The sequence below is a fragment of the Temnothorax nylanderi genome, unplaced genomic scaffold, assembly GCF_030848795.1.
Source record: "Temnothorax nylanderi isolate EJ_2023f unplaced genomic scaffold, tnyl_v1.0 TNYL_tig0047_pilon, whole genome shotgun sequence".
Taxonomy (NCBI): Eukaryota; Metazoa; Arthropoda; class Insecta; order Hymenoptera; family Formicidae; genus Temnothorax; species Temnothorax nylanderi.
Genome location: NW_027249109.1, coordinates 513,195 through 533,503, shown reverse-complemented (window position 1 = coordinate 533,503; position 20,309 = coordinate 513,195). Strand labels below are relative to the sequence as shown.

Below are 20,309 nucleotides of genomic sequence, written 5' to 3'. Positions count from 1 at the left end.
ATGAAATTGTAGATTCTCTAGTGAATTTCCTCACTTTTGTAATTTTCACCTCGTCCCAAGATACAGGGGATTTGGGATTTGGGATTTGGGAATTGGGAATTGAGAATTGGGATTTGGGATTTGGGATTTGGGATTTGGGAATTGGGAATTGGGAATTGGGATTTGGGAATTGGGAATTGGGATTTGGGATTTGGGATTTGGGAATTGGGAATTGGGATTTGGGATTTGGGAATTGGGAATTTTTTGTCACGAACCTTGACTAATGTTATTACATTTGAATGTGGTGCGACATTTCGGACCACGGTCTCCGTGTTCCGGACAAAGTTTGATTGGCTGTCCTATTCTTCGGCCGCCATTATGCGCAATGCCACACCTGTCATTTTTACATCACAAAACTAGGTATAAAACTGTCGCCAATTGGAAAGTGGAACCTCCGGGGCTGCGTTCGGAAACGTCACCTGGGTACACACGGGTATACTCATTTCTCCTTCTAAGGCCCAGTTACCTCCCGTAAGTTAGCCGGTCAACTTCGACTTTATTAATTTTTTTTTTTTTTAATCGTTTGTTGGTCGTTTGTTGGTGATTGTTGGCCTAATTAGAACGTTTGTTGGTTCTTAATTTTTGTTTAAATTAAAAAAGAAAAATTAGCCTTAAGTTAGCCGGAAAAATTTTATTTTTAATTAAAAAAAAGCCTAATCGATGCGTAATCGTTTGCTGATGATTGTTGGTCTAATTTTAGCGTTTGTTGGTTTATTATTAGTCTTAAAAACGAAAAAAACCGAAAAATTATCTCACATTAAAGTAATCGAAGATTGGTTTATTTGCCTACGACTTAAGGTTTATTTCTATCAATTTAAGGCTAACATCTATAAAACTGGCTATGAATACGGGCCTTAACATCGGCAGAAAATCGCGAAAAGATCAAGAAACATGGTGGTTCCCTTGATTTTATCAGTCGAAATATTTGCATTTTACTTTGAATATTAGAGATTAAATCAGTGTACAACAGCTTTAACGTGCACTGAGTGCGTACCAGCTCTGACAGTGAAAAACGCTATAAAGAGGATTTATATCTTATTTTTTCTTGCATAGATAAACAGAATGTTATCGGAAAGTCATCTAAGCATTTTGAGAAGAATCTTCGGAAAGATGAACGTAGAAACCAATTGTTGCAATTAAGAAGAAAGAAGCGCGAGCAAGTATTTGCGCAGAACAGAAATCTCGGTGGTTTTTCTTCGTCACCTGTTCTTATCTGGGTCATACCGTTGCAAAGTGACGTGGACATTGTTAATTAGTTACAGCAGATACAATTTAAAGAACATTGTATCTGCTGTAACTAACATGGACGAAACTGCTAATGTTGCTACTAGTCCAAATGGCATTATACATATTGGGTACGCTATAAAGCAGGAAAAGAACTTGTTTATTCTATTATTAGTGAGGTAAATTAAAAATTTGTTAATATTATATATATATATATATATGTATTTGTATTAATTTAGTGTTCCAAGACTGAAACAGTGGTTTTCTATCATCGTACCATCGATGGGTGACGTTTTAGCAACATTAGATGCAGCCAAAGTTGCTACCACGTTACTCTTTGTTACTTCTGTCGCGAGTCAAGCAAACGATGGTACGCAGAGATATTATAGGCGATTGAGACAAGGAAATTATCGTGTCTTGCCTTGCTCAAGGTTTACCTTCTACAATAATTGCAGTGCATAATATTCAAAGACTTCATATTAAGGTAAGTAATGATACGTTTAACACTTTATATAAAATTTACAAAGAGTAAACTCTTCACAATAAAGAATTGATTAATTTCTATATTTGCTCCAAAGATTTATATGTTTTAATATTTTATTGCTTTTCTTATGTCTTAATAAAATTTACATTATTTGTTTAACGTCTTAAATATTTAGTAAAATTATTTTTAATTGGATAAATAAGACCGTCACTCACAAATGGACGACCTTTGCGGAAATTTCTAGCAGATGACACCCAGATATGGGTGACATGGCACTCAAAGTGTTAAAAATCTTAGAATAGAATATAGAAATTAATTCATTCTTTATTGTGAAGAGTTTACTCTTTGTAAATTTTATATTGCGCATGTCAAACGTGTTACTCATCGATTATTGTTTGATACGTTTTAAACGGTAAAATAGAAACGTCAAGAGTATAAACAATCTGTGCAACATGCAATTTCAAAATGGATTTCCGAAGAAAAAGTTCTTGAATTGGACACTGCAGCCAATTGCTTAAATATGTTACGGCGTGCTGGATCACAAAAGCAAAGAAGTTTGTTTTACAAAGATATCTTTTGGCCGAGAAAGTCTCATTTGAATGTGATGGATTACTGGATATTGACTCGCATCTTTATATTTTTGGATTTTCACGTTCATCCATCAGCCGCACAAAGTATTTTAATATTCTTCCTTCAGTTGCAGAAAGTATGTATAAAAAAATAATATATATAGTTTTACATTTTTTTATTAATAAAACTAAAATGTATGCATACATTTAAACGTATATTTTCATTTTTGACAAATATTGAAAATCTTTTTATTATTTATGATATTTGGATTATTTTAATATGTGTGTGTATGCATACTTTTTTTCTATTATTTAGAACTAATATAAACATGCTAATTGCACCTAGAAATATTTTTTGATATATATTCTTTTATAATTTATGTTACAGCTTGCACCTGTTTTACAAAATCTTCAAGGTTCAAATAAAAGGTAAAGTTATATATTTCTTTATAATGCATATTTAGTGTTACTTTGGTTTTACGTGTAGTGTATATATGATATGTTTACATAAGTACAATAAAATAATTGCTTTATAGATTCGACAAAATGCCACGCAAGATTGCCGTGCCACCAGAAGAGAGCATCCCAGTTGTAAAAAGATTTATGAAACAGTTTGAAATTGAACCCTTGCGGAATCTATCGCTGAGCTTTTCTTCATTTTCGATCAGATCGACGATCCACTTCTTGTGTACGTTGTAAAATACAGCCGAGAAATCTTTATTCATCAAATGATCTTGTAATATGCCCTTCTGTTCAGCCTCAGTGCCAATAAAAGATACAGATAACGATACATTTATGGCTAATTGATAGGGTTCATAAAATTGCGGTTCCAAAATCATGATCGAGTCTAGAGCAACTTCCTCAGTGTTGCCGTAGTCAATGTAATTAACATAGGCCATTGTTTCGGTGAGACTAACGATTCTTCCTCTGTACCATTGACCGTCGTCTAAATATTTCGTTGCGCATAATAAATGTACCTCTGGCTCGAGTCTTTGACCAGAATTAGTGTAATACTGTTGAAGATCTTCCGACAGTTTAGTCTCAATATCCACGTCCGAATACCGTTGCAACCAGATATTGGTAGAATGATCCGCATACGACACCGAGACCTTGTGAGTTGAACTTAGAATAGGCATCGGACATACGGGTGGTATCTTCTCCTCAGTATTCATTATCCCATTGCCGGATAGATCGTATAATTTTACGATATAAGTCTATACGAACAAAAGATGGTAATATCCAAGAAAATGTTAATATTTATTTGAAACTTACTTATATATTTGTAACTGCAGCGTAAAATTTATACAAACCTGCTATTATTGACTTCTTCCACATAGACTAACACTTCTTTGCCTTCGAGTTCCTTCAATTGTTTATCTACGTTGGACGACGCTGGCACATCTTGTAGGGAGCATTCTAACGCTTGGTTCTGCATGACTACGAGCTCTCCAGGTAGAGCTAAAGCCTAGATCATTAGATTGTCATATTAATAATGGGAATTAATGAATATCAAAACTACAAGTTTCTTATTTATACATATTCATAATTTACTTATAATTTCAACAGTTCCAATATGACAATTTCGTATTGCAACATGATATATGGCATTAACTCGCATCGTGGAAGCAATAAAACCTGTAGAAATATTTGTAAATATCTGTCTATGTACACTCTCATCATTCAGGATTTCATCGTATGCCCCAGTATCAATGAACTTTACATCAAACCCGACGGACCGTGTACAGTTAATCACCACAGCTCGCTTCCATGTTCCATTTGTATAGACTAAACAACCCGTGCCAAGACATAACTCGCGAGTTGATAATCGCGGCATCACCTGATATTAACTTCTTATCAATAAGATTCGCTTGAGTTCATGCGAACGATCGTTAGGCTGAATGAGAAGGTACAAGCTCTTTTCAATGTTAAGTTATTGTTATTTTAGGAAATTTGAACATTATGATGAAACATTCATTATGATACTGTTACAATCAATTTTTAATTATTTATCTGTTAATACCATACATCGTGCAATGATATTTAAGACATTTTATTTTATAAAGTCGAAATTATAAATATTACTACAGTTTCAGAAAGTACGATTCGATTCATTCAGGAATGTTGGGCTAGATATAAATTTTGTTATAGGATGAACCAGATTCATGATGTTAGTCATTTGTGTTAACGATATATTAAATTTTTAAATACATGAATAAAATTCTTTTCCATCACCGTAATATATTATATTTCAGAATCAAAGTTGAAGAAATAATATGAGTAATTTCTAATTTGTTTAATTTTCGAATCTTAGAATTTGTTTAATCATTTAAGAAATTGAAGAAATTTCAATTTAAATTACAATTAAATTACAATTTAAATATATGGATTTTGTTGTAATTATTAAATAATGATATCATAGCTTGTGAATAAGACAAGCCGTTAGTTCATGGTTGTTAGAAAATGAGAAGTTACTTTTCTAATTTTCCATAAAGTTTATGAGCAATATATGACAGAATATGATTCGTGGCTGAAATGCATTTGTACTAAATAATACCTTTGTATCTTTATTAGCCATGTATTGATCAACAATGCTTTCACATTTTGAAGCAGATGGAAGCTGAACATAAAACTAGGTTGTATTTTTTACATTAGAAACTCTCGTTTTGAGAGTTTGGCCATTCAAGAGGCTTATGTCCACTCTTTCTATAACATTGAGTTCTTTTACTTCTGTATCATGTGTTTCTGGAGCTAAAATATAAAAAATATAATGTTTAAGTGTGTCAAATAATCTGGCATTTAACATATGAAATGCATAACTATTGTTATAAATGTGCATCGGAATATAAATGAATTTTGAAATAATTCTTACCACTGATTGTTTCAGTCGAGGTTTTTGTAGTAAAGGCTGCAAGATTCTTTTGCACCAAAATATTACTCACATCTTGTCCATCATGGTTTAATGAAATTATATATTGATCGTCATTAAAACTATGGAATATGCATTCGTATTTATCAGCACTGAAGCAATTATCGAGCGCGTTACTATCCACTTCAGACCAATTCGAGTTACTATTATTAGGTACGATATCTTTTAAGGAACACTGCACTGCTAATCTAGGCAGATGCATAAATTTCTTCTCGACAGAATAGATATTATATTGATCTACGATTGCGCAATTTCCAAAATCTATGTACTGAACTACGTATGCATCCTTCCACGTATCAATATTCACAACTTCCGCTCGATAAAGAGCTCTATCTTCAGAAAATATAGCTATAACTGCTGAACCAACCTAAAAAAAGTTACACTTTTATTAACTCGATCACAGTAAAAACAAAGTAACACTAAATATGCATTATAAAGAAATATATAACTTTACCTTTTATTTGAACCTTGAAGATTTTGTAAAACAGGTGCAACCGTGTAACATAAATTATAAAGGAATATATATCAAAACATATTCCTTTATAATACGCAGATAAGAACAGGTGACGAAGAAAAACCACCAAGATTTCTGTTCTGCGCAAATACTTGCTCGCGCTTCTTTCTTCTTAATTGCAACAATTGGTTTCTACGTTCATCTTTCCGAAGATTCTTCTCAAAATGCTTAGATGACTTTCCGATAACATTCTGTTTATCTATGCAAGAAAAAATAAGATATAAATCCTCTTTATAGCGTTTTTCACTGGCAGAGCTGGTACGCACTCAGTGCACGTTAAAGCTGTTGTACACTGATTTAATCTCTAATATTCAAAGTAAAATGCAAATATTTCGACTGATAAAATCAAGGGAACCACCATTTGATCTTTTCGCGATTTTCTGCCGATGTTAAGGCCCGTATTCATAGCCAGTTTTATAGATGTTAGCCTTAAATTGATAGAAATAAACCTTAAGTCGTAGGCAAATAAACCAATCTTCGATTACTTTAATGTGAGATAATTTTTCGGTTTTTTTCGTTTTTAAGACTAATAATAAACCAACAAACGCTAAAATTAGACCAACAATCATCAGCAAACGATTACGCATCGATTAGGCTTTTTTTTAATTAAAAATAAAATTTTTCCGGCTAACTTAAGGCTAATTTTTCTTTTTTAATTTAAACAAAAATTAAGAACCAACAAACGTTCTAATTAGGCCAACAATCACCAACAAACGACCAACAAACGATTAAAAAAAAAAAAAATTAATAAAGTCGAAGTTGACCGGCTAACTTACGGGAGGTGGCAGTAGCTGGCAAAAACCGCGAGTCTGGCATCCTTGAATGGAGATGGAGATTCGTGAAACCGGAAGAGACTCTCGTCACTCGTGCTTTGTATCGATTATCGAAAATGGCGCGCATTGCGACTTTTTTTAAGTTACAAACGTGACATTTTATTTTACTGGATATCACAATCACAGACGCTCGGGCGCGCTATTTACCTTGATTATTATACAGTTATTATTACACTATTAACTCCTTAAATCGTACATATATATAAATTAAAATTTAAAATTTAAAGTATTTAAATATTTTCTGATATATATATATATATATATATATATATATATATATATATATAGATGTGACCTGTTTTTATCTGATGTGATACATCCGATAGAAACAGATCAACCTATAGAGGCCCACCACCACCACCGCCAATTCCGATCGGCGGTCCTCTTTTATTTACAATACGTTTTTTTACATTTTTATCATTTATTTTATTTCGCTATATATATTTTTTAAATACATACAACGTTATAAAAGAGTTACATTATAAAATTAAAAATATAAAGTGTACAGAAAAATTTTATTACAAAACTTTACCATATACATATATACAACATTAGAAAAGTTACATTATACAATTAAAAATATAATATGCAATAAAATTATATACAATATTTCTTTTCGACGTGTAATTACATATGCAACATTCGGTATGCGTACAATAATGCGAAATTCTTATGAGCAACTATATACGATCAAGAAGATTGTTAATAAATTTATTACTAATATTTCCCAAAGGAGACTGTTAATTATTGGCATGCTATACAGAATTTACAGTTTTGCAAAGTTCCCTTGTTTGCCACTACCCTCTAGCTTTAAAAGTTTAAAACATAGATCAAATGGGCAAAAGTATCTCTGAAATGTTTTACATTAAAGTGCAAAATAATGGCATTAACCTACAAGAGGATACATTAGATCTTTGTAATGATTATTCACCAAGAGACTTCCACATAACTGACATCTTCTATTTGTCTTTATTTATTGTCTTGTTTTATTTATTGACCAGTTCCTTTCCTTTATACATATAATGCTTCATCATATTAGATTAGTATCCTTTTCACCTTGTAACCGAAGCTAAATCTTCAGTCGGTGCGCCAATCTTACACAGAAAGCATTGTCTCGTATCGAATTCGAACACTATTGCGAAGTAACTATTGCGAAGTCGACTGTTTGGTAAGTAGATTACACATTATCATATAACACTTACGAGTTACTATATTTATTAGATAATTTCTTTGGTCTTTTCTCTCTGATTTATAAGTCAGCAGTCAATGCCACGGGTGATTTTGTTCACAAATTTCGCGTCCTAACCACTGATTTAAAGTACATGTCTACATTTCCACTTTATATGCGTTATTATTGACGACTCGTTTTAAGATCATAACCGAATTTTAATTTATTATAGTAAATATTACAAAGTTTGCATAATTGAAAACTATATAAGACGATAGGGCTAGTGAACAAAGCTAAGTATAAGTGCTTAAAATATGTATTATAAATTAGTAAATTGAAAAAACAAACGTTTCGTCCTTGAATACGATCATCTTCAGTGCGCGATATACGGATAAGAATTATCCAATGGAAAATAGACAATTGTTGAATTCCAACGGAAAAAACTTAAGTTAAAATCTTACATTATAATTAAGAATTGATTCGATAAATTACATGTGTAGTATCTGACCTTATTGAGAACCTCTTAATGTCTCTCAATAAAGTCAAATACACATGTAATTTATCGGCTCAATTCTTAATTATAAAAAAAAACTTAATTAAAAACCGATATATTAATTCAAGTTTTTCCGTTGGGATAATTCTTATCGGTATATTGCGCACTGAAGATGATCGTATTGAAGGTCGAAAATGTGTTCTTTCAGTTTACTGAAATACATATAATACATATTTTAAGCACGTATACCCAGCTTTGTTCGCTAGCCCTATCCTCTTATATTGTTTCAAATTTTAATTGTTACATTTTGAAGAGAGTCTAAAGCTTGAGACCAAAACGTCTGTAATTTGTATTTATGTTTGTATTAAAGTTAATTTTTGTATTTTATATCTCTCACTTTAACAACGGCATTTTGCTCTTATTTTCCTTAAGCTTGGAATATGATATATATATATACATATATATATATATATATAAAGAGCGTATTTCTTATTTTTGTTCAATTTTTATATATTCACTTTATGCTCGTCGGAAAGCTTAAGATTATTTAATTTACCCATCACCGCGTCGCTGAAGATGGCTCAAAATTGAGCCGAAACGTATACAATTTGTATATTAAATTATTAATTAAATATTACATAACGTTAACTCACGCACAACTAATCGCGTTAGACTTTCAAAGGCTATACTTTTTTCGTTACCGGTTAATATTCTTAGAAATCAGATACGTAGCTAAAACGCATATAAGAAACTAAATCGAATTCCGCGGGAAGTTAAATTACAAACATCGCGTTAACAAAACAATTTGGAAATGAATAGAATCAAATAATCATGTTACAACAGATATCCAGAAAAAATGATTTGTGTCTTTGTTAAATAGCAATTGCCCATATTTTTAGAGTTCCCAAAAGCATTTTTTTTAAATATCGATTAACCATTATTTTCTTTTAATGATATACTAATATCTCCTCAATCTCGTAAATTATTAAAATATTACATTCTCTTTAACTATACAAATGTAAGAAATATATTTTTAGAGAGAAACTGCGAAATGGCGTTCATAATGGAGTACTGGGTCCTGGATTGCATAGGAATTCTTATAATTCTCATTGGAATCGCTTACTACATAACTCGCAATTTCAAGTACTGGAAAAAACGAGGCGTTCTGGAAATACCGCCAACGCCATTCTTTGGCAATTTCAAAGAGTGTCTATTCCTGAAAAAATCCCCATCATACTTTCTAAAAGAACTCTACGAGCGAAAGAAGGATGTACCTTATATAGGTTTCTACATTTTTAACAAGCCCTTCTTGTTGCTTCGCGATTGCACAGTCATTCGGCACGTCCTCACAGCAGATTCTAATTTTGACAATCGATACTCCTCGGCCGATCCAAAGGATCGTATTGGTTACGCCAATCTCTTCTTCACGAGAGAATCTCACTTGAAATGGAAATTCAGAATAATGCAATTTTTTCATAACAATGATGTACATACGTATACATTTGACCTGATGCCAGAATGCGGAAAGCATTTAGATGAATATCTTGACTCATTGGAATTAAATGGTAAGTTGGAGGGTATATTAATTTAAATAATCCTTGAAATTAAGAAATGTAACAAGACGAGGAAACAAGATAAAGACTGTGACTATAATTACAATCATCTGTAAAATTTTTGTAGTATTAAGATATTTTATGTTACTCTAATGCACACGTAGATGTTTGCTTGTTCTCTTCTAATATAATATAAAATGCGAAAATCAGTATAATATCTGCAGGCTAAACAGATTTAATCAACTGATAACATTGCCGGCAGGTAATGGACAAATAATGGACGTAATGGATGTAAGTACAAAATTTACCATGGATGTGATATGGAGCATTGCTTTTGGACGCGGTGACGTGAACACGTTTCAAAATCCAGACTCCGATTACAGCAGACATGCCAAAACGATGTTAGAAAATAATTATAGGCGCACCTGGAAGATGCTCGCAATATTCTTCCTACCAAATCTAACTCGTTTTCTTGAACTAAAAGTGTTCGGTAAGAAGACATCCGATTTTATGCGCAAAATTTTCTGGGAGACAATGCGGGATCGCTATAACTATATATCGGAATATGACGAAGATGAGTATCCTGAGCCTCCTTTCATTCCTCAAATCGATCCTCACCCGCGTTATTATAAGAGATACGACCTCATCGATATTCTAGTCGACATCAAGTGGAATGTTTCTGGATGGACATACACTGAAAATTTCGGTAAGCGAAATAATTACTTTGACATAATTTATATAAAAGAATAAATAAAGATGTGTAACATAACGGCTTGCGATAACAAAATCAGAGTAACCGTCATGTTTGATCAATAATCATGAGAAACGAATTTATTCACGGCAAGTATCAAAAGCTTTTAGAACTTTATAGATGAATTAAATTTCAGACCTTGGACATGTCGAAGAGGATGATCTTTTGGCACAAGCAGCTAGTTTCTTCTTATTTGGTTTTGAAACCATCTCAACGACTGTGGCCTTCGCGTTGTATGAACTCGCATTGCAACCTAAAATTCAGAACACTCTAAGAAATGAAATACTCGAGGTACTGAAGAAATCCAATGGAAGAGTTACACATAGCATGGTATGCGACTATCATCCGCTGAGTCTCTTTCGTAATTTTTTTATTTTTGTAAATTATTTTTAGTGATATATAATTTTAAATTTAATGTATATACATTTATGACTTATAATGCAAAGAAAATATATTTTAAGTCAGAGAAAGTGAACTAAAAATTAAGAGAAAACCTTAAAATTTGACTATGTGCAATTCTAATTTAAATAAAAAATTATTGTTATGCATTGTTTATTATTACTAGATACAAACGTCATTACCGTATCTCGATATGGTGGTCTCAGAAACTTTGAGAATGTACCCGCCATTGGGATTCCTAAATTACATGGCTAAGAAAAATTATGAAGTGCCGGAGCACAATCTCGTAATTGAGGAGGGTACGCCGGTTTACGTTTCGTTACTTGGCCTACACTATGATTCAAAATATTTCCGCAATCCTAATATATTTGATCCGGAGCGATTTAACGAGAGGAACAAACGTAACATACCGGAAGACGTCTATATCCCATTCGGAAGAGGCGAACGTTTTTGTATGGGTAAGAAAATCGATTTTAATATAATCTCTATATCCTACATTAAGATATTAATACATATTTCTTCAGTTCTTCTTCATCAACATAATATAGACTACATACACTTATATATTTTGTAGCCGAGAAATTCGGACTTGTTCAAACGAGGTTAGTCCTGCTTATAATATTGAGTAAATACAAGGTGACACGGTGCGAGAAAACTTCGATACCAGTAAAAATTGATCCAAGAGGACCCATGACAGTGCCATTAAACAATGTATTATATCTCAAGGTCCAGAAAATTAACCCTTTAGCGGGCTGTGTACATAATTATGTACAGTCAAAAAAGAAAACTAAAAAAACTAAAAAAAATAAAAAAACTAAAAGAAAGTAAAAAACTTTCATCAGGGACGAACGGGATCGATGTGTGGCCCCTAAAGGGTTAATACTAATGTTATTTAGAACAAAATACGTTTTTAGTTAAAATAAATATACAATTATCCTTTTACTTTAAGGACGCAATCAGTGTTTTGATAAGAAATCTGTATGATTAAATATAAAAATTAATAGAAGAGTGCCCAGAAGATGATGAAGCAAGACAAAGAAATGCTAATCCTAAACCTTTGCCAGTTTCGCCAAGAAGGGGAATGATGATAGAAGAACCAGAGCCGGTAGTTACAGGAATGCAAACACGTAATGCAGAGAAATCGGAAGGAGAAAGCATACCTTTTACTAAGAAAAAATTAGAAGAACCGCCGTTTATTGAACACATAGTCCATGCAGAAATACACAATAATTCAATAAATCAGATAAATAATAATGAATCTTTAGAAATGCACAATGATCCAATAAATCAGATAAATAATACTGAATCTTCACCTTTAGAATCGTCAAACATTATAAATAACACTCAAAACGAAACACTTGAAATAGAAACATCCTTAGAAAACATTAACAACAATGACATGAATTCTTTAATTAGCGACAATGAAAATATAAATACTTTAAATTCACAAATAACTGTACCATCTAATCTTTTAGAAATACTAAATAGTTTAACAGGAGATTGTGAAAATTATGAGATTTATCAAAATAAGCCTACGCATGTAAATTATTGCGAGGACCACACGAAAATTACAGAGGAAAGAACCAACGACGACAAACCGAAAGACGACCAGGAAGATCAAGTTACTGACGATGGCGACTCCGAGGAAGAAGAGGAGGTAGAACGAAGTGAGGAAGAAGGAGACAGCGACAGTGAAGAAGATATAGACACAACATTCAATGAACTTACGATTACAGACGAGACCTTGGACAGAACTGAAAAACAAATAATAACGCGAGGACAAAAATACAGTATAATAAATAGTCGTGATCAAATATTTATGAGAAGAGAACATTATTTATATTTCCTAACCGCAAATGGTAAACCTACTATTCGATTGAAAAACCGATTAATTAAACTTTCCGCGAAACACAATATATATAAACCAATTATATTTACCGCATGTTGTTCCGCCGGCGCCTGATGCCTCTCCCTGGCCTCCACCTCCTCTCAGGCTGCTCGGGATGTCCCTCGTGTTCCCTCGATGCGAAGCAACGTTGCTCCTTCCCGCGTGGACATTTTCTGTAACATAAAAATAATCGAATCGATTAAATACGTGTCACGCGAATCGAACATCTTATTCGTTATTCAGAGTAATATTATATTTTAAATTACTTCTTCGAAAAAGGTTTCTACGTTAGAATCAACTTGAATCAAATTTTTCAAAATATTTCTTTTTACTAATTTAAATTCCGAAACACGGTTTAATGTAAGAACTGAATAAGCACAAAGAGGGATTCTATATCTTAAAAAAAAATAAAAAGTAACACTTACCAGAAGTGTTGGTACGCCGATGCCCGATGCCTATCCTAGGCCTCCTCCTCCTCTCAGAGTGCTCGGAATGTCAGCTACGCAGGATTCCCTCGCTGCTCCGATGTCACCTTCTGCGTCGTTATTTTCTGAAACATTCAAATGAACGATTCGATTAAGTAAAGACAGAAGAGATAGAAAATTTTTGGACATAAGTGACATAGTACGTGAAAATCAATTACACTCACCACTTTCTTTCATGCTGTTCCGGCCGCAAAATCCACCCCCACCTCCGGGTCAGATAGGAGTCTCGAGCCACATTGAGACTCGTGGCAATGCAGTGTGACTTCATCCCTTAAGCAAGAAAAATCAAGAAGCATTTCAGCTATATTGCATTAATTTTACAACGTTTTTGCAATATAGTCAAAATGTTTCTTGACTTTTCTCGCTTAATGGAAATGTAATTGCTGAGAGGAATTAAAAATTATTCCCTACCTGCGTTTTAACTAGGTCCCTTTTTTTTTTTTTTTTTTTTACGTGGTGGAAATCTTCCATCACTGGAATCCCCACGACGTCCTGGAGGCAACCCGTCAGCAGTGGCAACCAGTCACGGTGGCTGTGCCACCGATCGGGGAGCACCACTGGTCGGGGAGTGCCTCCATTCTTCCGGGGTTTGAGTGACCAGTGACCCCCCTTTCGGGAGGAAGACTCCCCCTTCCCCGGGGCGGGGCGGGGGGAGTGCCGGATTCTGCGGAGAGCAGAACATTAAAGTTCCGCCATTTCCCCGCAGCCTACCGGCTAAAACCACCACGAGTGACCCTAACAGAGGATTTATTTATTACACGCTCACTGCTGAGAAAAGCGTGATGTCGCCGAAGGCAGACAGGGGGAGGATTTATTTGTTACACGCTCACTGCTGAGAAAAGCGTGATGTCGCCGAAGGCAGACAGGGGGAGGATTTATTTGTTACACGCTCACTGCTGAGAAAAGCGTGATGTCGCCGAAGGCAGACAGGAGGAGGATTTATTTGTTACACGCTCACTACTGGAGAAAAGCGTGATGTCGCCGAAGGCAGACAGGAGGAGGATTTATTTTTACACGCTCACTACTGGAGAAAAGCGTGATGTCGCCGAAGGCAGACAGGAGGAGGATTTACTTTTTACACGCTCACTACTGGAGAAAAGCGTGATGTCGCCGAAGGCAGACAGGAGGAGGATTTACTTTTTACACGCTCACTACTGGAGAAAAGCGTGATGTCGCCGAAGGCAGACAGGAGGAGGATTTACTTTTTACACGCTCACTACTGGAGAAAAGCGTGATGTCGCCGAAGGCAGACAGGAGGAGGATTTACTTTTTACACGCTCACTACTGGAGAAAAGCGTGATGTCGCCGAAGGCAGACAGGAGGAGGATTTACTTTTTACACGCTCACTACTGGAGAAAAGCGTGATGTCGCCGAAGGCAGACAGGAGGAGGATTTACTTTTTACACGCTCACTACTGGAGAAAAGCGTGATGTCGCCGAAGGCAGACAGGAGGAGGATTTACTTTTTACACGCTCACTACTGGAGAAAAGCGTGATGTCGCCGAAGGCAGACAGGAGGAGGATTTACTTTTTACACGCTCACTACTGGAGAAAAGCGTGATGTCGCCGAAGGCAGACAGGAGGAGGATTTACTTTTTACACGCTCACTACTGGAGAAAAGCGTGATGTCGCCGAAGGCAGACAGGAGGAGGATTTACTTTTTACACGCTCACTACTGGAGAAAAGCGTGATGTCGCCGAAGGCAGACAGGAGGAGGATTTACTTTTTACACGCTCACTACTGGAGAAAAGCGTGATGTCGCCGAAGGCAGACAGGAGGAGGATTTACTTTTTACACGCTCACTACTGGAGAAAAGCGTGATGTCGCCGAAGGCAGACAGGAGGAGGATTTACTTTTTACACGCTCACTACTGGAGAAAAGCGTGATGTCGCCGAAGGCAGACAGGAGGAGGATTTACTTTTTACACGCTCACTACTGGAGAAAAGCGTGATGTCGCCGAAGGCAGACAGGAGGAGGATTTACTTTTTACACGCTCACTACTGGAGAAAAGCGTGATGTCGCCGAAGGCAGACAGGAGGAGGATTTACTTTTTACACGCTCACTACTGGAGAAAAGCGTGATGTCGCCGAAGGCAGACAGGAGGAGGATTTACTTTTTACACGCTCACTACTGGAGAAAAGCGTGATGTCGCCGAAGGCAGACAGGAGGAGGATTTACTTTTTACACGCTCACTACTGGAGAAAAGCGTGATGTCGCCGAAGGCAGGACAGGAGGAGGATTTACTTTTTACACGCTCACTACTGGAGAAAAGCGTGATGTCGCCGAAGGCAGGACAGGAGGAGGATTTACTTTTTACACGCTCACTACTGGAGAAAAGCGTGATGTCGCCGAAGGCGGACAGGAGGAGGATTTATTTTTACACGCTCACTACTGGAGAAAAGCGTGATGTCGCCGAAGGCGGACAGGAGGAGGATTTATTTTTTACACGCTCACTACTGGAGAAAAGCGTGATGTCGCCGAAGGCGGACAGGAGGAGGATTTATTTATTACACGCTCACTACTGGAGAAAAGCGTGATGTCGCCGAAGGCAGACCCTTAGGAGGATTTACTTGTTACACGCTCACTACTGGAGAAAAGCGTGATGTCGCCGAAGGCAGACCCTTAGGAGGTTTTCTGTCAGGGTTTTCCTTCCCTTAGGTCGGTTAGGAGAGCCTAAGCTCCTCTCTCACGGCTCCGACCAGCCGAGCGGACTTTTTATAGAGGCCGCTTACCTCGCGAGTCCTTAAAAGGACTCCCCGGTCCACGACAGACCCGTAGGGCTGCCGTAGATTGCGGTACTTGTGTGCTCGGGTACTCCGGGTGCGCAAAACCCGTAGTGGAGGGCTCCCCCGTGCCCCTAAAGGGTCCGGGAGGACTCCCCCCACCCCCTGGAGGGAAGATTTATTACACGCTTAACTTTATCAGCGTGATGTCTTTAGCAGACAAAATTTTTTACACGCTTAATTTTTTTCAAGCGTGATGTCTTTTGCAGACTCGAGCCACATTGAGACTCGTGGCAATGCAGTGTGACTTCATCCCTTAAGCAAGAAAAATCAAGAAGCATTTCAGCTATATTGCATCAATTTTACAACGTTTTTGCAATATAGTCAAAATGTTTCTTGACTCTTCTCGCTTAATGGAAATGTAATTGCTGAAAGGAATTAAAAATTATTCCCTACGTTTTAACTAAGTAGCTTTTTTTTTTCTTTTTACGTGGTGGAAATCTTCCATCACTGGAATCCCCACGACGTCCTGGAGGCAACCCGTCAGCAGTGGCAACCAGTCACGGTGGCTGTGCCACCGATCGGGGAGCACCACTGGTCGGGGAGTGCCTCCATTCTTCCGGGGTTTGAGTGACCAGTGACCCCCCTTTCGGGAGGAAGACCCCCCCTTCCCCGGGGCGGGGCGGGGGGAGTGCCGGATTCTGCGGAGAGCAGAACATTAAAGTTCCGCCATTTCCCCGCAGCCTACCGGCTAAAACCACCACGAGTGACCCTAACACCGCGTCGAGCGAGCAAGGGGGGAAGTCGCGCCGCGTGTCACTGCCGCCGGTAGACAACGCGCGTATTTATACGGTCGAGCGAGCAAGGGGGGAAGTCGCGCCGCGTGTCACTGCCGCCGGTAGACAACGCGCCGATTTATACGGTCGAGCGAGCAAGGGGGGAAGTCGCGCCGCGTGTCACTGCCGCCGGTAGACAACGCGCCGATTTATACGGTCGAGCGAGCAGGGGGGGAGGTCGCGCCGCGTGTCACTGCCGCCGGTAGACAACGCGCCGATTTATACGGTCGAGCGAGCAGGGGGGGAGGTCGCGCCGCGTGTCACTGCCGCCGGTAGACAACGCGCCGATTTATACGGTTGAGCGAGCAGGGGGGGAGGTCGCGCCGCGTGTCACTGCCGCCGGTAGACAACGCGCCGATTTATACGGTCGAGCGAGCAGGGGGGGAGGTCGCGCCGCGTGTCACTGCCGCCGGTAGACAACGCGCCGATTTATACGGTCGAGCGAGCAGGGGGGGAGGTCGCGCCGCGTGTCACTGCCGCCGGTAGACAACGCGCCGATTTATACGGTCGAGCGAGCAGGGGGGGAGGTCGCGCCGCGTGTCATAGCGCCGGTAGATGATTATAATGTTGCGGTTGATTACGAATCGTTGCGATCGTTAATAAGCGCGCGTTAATCATATCGGAAAAAAATAAACAACTACGTTGGATCGTTAATAAAATCTTAATTAAGTGACTTAATTTTGCTTTTAATTTTACAATGATACGCGTAATTAATGTATTCGTCCAAGAATTAATACACAGCAGCAATGGAAAGTAAAACAGAATTATATTATCAAGAAATGAAAGAATTTTATGTTAATCGCGTTCTAATAAAAATCGTCGTGATTATATCTTCCCGGAAGAGGAGAACGAGCGAATATAATTTTTCTAGCTCTACCGGGAATCGAACCCGGGACCTTTGGCTCAATAGACCAGTGCGCTGTCTACTAGGCCATGCTCGTCCTCAATAAAATATACACAGAGAAAAAATAATGTTGTATCAACAGCATTAGTCTAATTGGAAATAATCTTGTTTTATTTCATTAAAACAAAAGCATAATGTATTGAATTAACAAGATTATTTCCAATTAGACTCAGGCTGTTGATACAACATTATTTTTTTCTCCGTGTATATTTGCCAAATTTAAATAATTGCCTATAAATTTCAGGCGACTGGTATACTTCGCATGTTCTGCGATACAAATAACATTAGATGCATTAATAAATAATGCATCGACATAACGTATGTGCTTATGGATGCATTCTCCCGTAAGCACAATAAATCGATAAATAATGATGATGCTCCAGGATTAATTATTTAGCCTAGTCTGATCTAGTCTATCCATTTTAGAGCAACGAATTTGTAAGAAGTCGCATTTATCTATAGTACTATTATGTGGATACAATACATAAATATATCTAATATAGGTCTCACAAATTCGTTACCCCATATTATTGTAAAAAATTCGTCACTCACCGATCCGATGCGCAACGGGCGGAGTAATTCGGCCACGTAACTACGATGATACTGTAACAAAAACGAAAGATATAAATTAAAGAGGCGCTGAAAATGATAAATGTTTCAAAAAATACACATAATTTTACGCGCATCTAAATTCGTCTTTCAATTAGATTCACTGATATAATTATCTATTTTCCGGAAAAAATATTTACAAAAATAAATTTTTATAAAATTTTAAATAATTTCTTTTTTTCTAATTAGTTTTAGCTTATCGAAATAAAACTCCGAATAAATGAGGAAAAACTATTAATTTTATGCAGATAAAAGATGATACTTACCCCAAGGTTGCTCCGCCGGGGCCCGATGTCTCTCTCAGACCTCCTCCTCCTCTCAGGACGTCAGGCTTCCTCCTCTCATCGCGCACAGGACACTCGCGAGAAACACTCGCGGATAATAAACTACAATCGCGCGCGGACTAATTTCATTAAAAGTCTTTCTCGCGCGATACTGTACGGCACTCCCGTTTAAAAAAGTCCTTTAGTCCGATTATACTTGAACGGCACTCCCGAAGCAAACGCGACGAACCGGCTGCGGTTCGTTTATTCAATTAAATCGGCGGACGAGGGTACGTTAGCTTCCCCGTCTTTGAATTTTTATCCAAGCAGAACAAGAGTTTTGCTTGGGTAAAATCCTCGTACTGGGTACTGGGCCTTCCCACCTCGCCAAGGTCGTACCCATGGGAAGGAAGTACTTTACTCTGTAGTAATATAAAAACAGGTAACATAAGATTGATTAAACAAAACCACAATTAAGATTGAATATCGTATGCACATTACGCCGCGGTATCGAGCACGTAAATCTCGCGAAGGTAAGTACTATTAATGCATGCTTTGCACGATAAGGAGTCGCGATTATACGCGGCACGAAATACACGAGTCACAAAAATAAGAAATATTCACGAACGAGCGTTGTATCGTTGTATCACAGCGTGCTATTTACTTGAATCATTTACTTGAATCACGATACGATTTCACGTTGTCACTCGGCCCTCTTTCCGCTCTTCGAAAAGAATCGGGGATAATCGCACGACAATTCCGGCACAGCACACAGCACGTTCAAAGCACGACACGATTCGAGATATGCCGCGTAAATGAATGCCACGCACATTCGATGGTCCAGCGACATATGGCGGCCCGGGCCGGGACGAGCGATTATCGCCCGCGAATATCACGACGAAACTACAAATCACTCACGACACGTCACGACTCGCAATTGCCGTACGAGGTACCTTCGCCTCGACGCCCTCGACATCTCCGTCTCGAGCGAGCGACACATTAATTCATTCACGACACTTGATACACACTTGATGCAAATTATTGAGCGCCTCGTCGATTATTCCCGCGAAACGAGGAGCAGGAATGCCAATCGCACGAACGAGCGCGCGTTCCGAATCAGCACCCACGGCACGGAGCACAAACACTTGACACCTGTTCGAAATTTATCGGGAGAATGACTGATTGTGAGTAATATCCGCAGGTGAGGGTACTCCGAGCGTCGGCAAAACAAGTATCAAGGCTGTCTCGCCGATGGAAATGATCGTCCGCGCGCCGACTTTGCACGTACGTTGCTGCGAAATCGGCGGACTCATTCAACGGTCGCGATCGCGGTATTGCGACTGCCAAGGCCGAGGCCGAGGTGCCGACTGCCGAGTGCCGCGTGCCGCGTGCCTCGCCGACGCGCGGCGGCGGGCGGCGAGAGCGGCCGAACGTGATTCGGCATTCGGCCGGATTCGAAGGCTCCCGGCTCGACTACCTCCCGTAACTTAGCCGGTCAACTTCGACTTTATTAATTTTTTTTTTTTTAATCGTTTGTTGGTCGTTGTGGTGATTGTTGGCCTAATTACAACGTTTGTTGGTTCTTAATTGTTTTTTAAATTAAAAAAGAAAAATTAGCCTTAAGTTAGCCGGAAAAATTTTATTTTTAA

At 37.8% G+C, this 20,309-nt stretch overlaps 1 protein-coding gene and 2 long non-coding RNA genes across 9 annotated transcripts; 2 read left to right on the top strand and 1 right to left on the bottom strand.

Moving 5' to 3' along the window:
- The first annotated feature begins 539 nt into the window (after nucleotides 1-539).
- On the top strand, nucleotides 540-3,106 carry LOC139772188 (uncharacterized). The gene is made up of 5 exons (XR_011718071.1): nucleotides 540-1,394; nucleotides 1,503-1,747; nucleotides 2,169-2,453; nucleotides 2,705-2,745; nucleotides 2,853-3,106. It is a non-coding gene; the product is annotated as an uncharacterized lncRNA (long non-coding RNA).
- On the bottom strand, nucleotides 2,666-13,874 carry LOC139772189 (uncharacterized). Of its 5 annotated transcripts, XR_011718076.1 has the most exons (10): nucleotides 13,738-13,874; nucleotides 13,491-13,596; nucleotides 13,267-13,391; nucleotides 12,892-13,014; nucleotides 6,533-9,690; nucleotides 5,697-5,955; nucleotides 5,186-5,609; nucleotides 4,871-5,064; nucleotides 3,627-4,153; nucleotides 2,666-3,530 (listed from the first exon to the last, which is right to left on the bottom strand). It is a non-coding gene; the product is annotated as an uncharacterized lncRNA (long non-coding RNA). The 5 variants fall into 5 exon arrangements; XR_011718073.1 differs by lacking the exons at nucleotides 6,533-9,690; nucleotides 12,892-13,014; nucleotides 13,267-13,391; nucleotides 13,491-13,596; nucleotides 13,738-13,874 and adding an exon at nucleotides 6,023-6,497; XR_011718074.1 differs by lacking the exons at nucleotides 6,533-9,690; nucleotides 12,892-13,014; nucleotides 13,267-13,391; nucleotides 13,491-13,596; nucleotides 13,738-13,874 and having other exon boundaries at nucleotides 3,627-3,781; nucleotides 3,868-4,153; nucleotides 5,697-6,124.
- LOC139772187 (cytochrome P450 6k1-like) lies at nucleotides 9,302-12,769 on the top strand. 3 transcript variants are annotated; one of them, XM_071705666.1, is made up of 6 exons: nucleotides 9,302-9,815; nucleotides 10,066-10,509; nucleotides 10,691-10,884; nucleotides 11,120-11,411; nucleotides 11,528-11,664; nucleotides 11,903-12,769. In XM_071705666.1, exons 1-6 carry the CDS (start codon nucleotides 9,302-9,304, stop codon nucleotides 11,939-11,941), a joined length of 1,620 nt encoding a protein of 539 aa, XP_071561767.1. In that variant the 3' UTR covers nucleotides 11,942-12,769. The 3 variants fall into 3 exon arrangements, with proteins under 3 accessions (XP_071561767.1, XP_071561766.1, XP_071561768.1); XM_071705665.1 differs by having other exon boundaries at nucleotides 11,528-12,769; XM_071705667.1 differs by lacking the exon at nucleotides 11,903-12,769 and having other exon boundaries at nucleotides 11,478-11,740.
- Nucleotides 13,875-20,309: the final 6,435 nt, after the last annotated feature.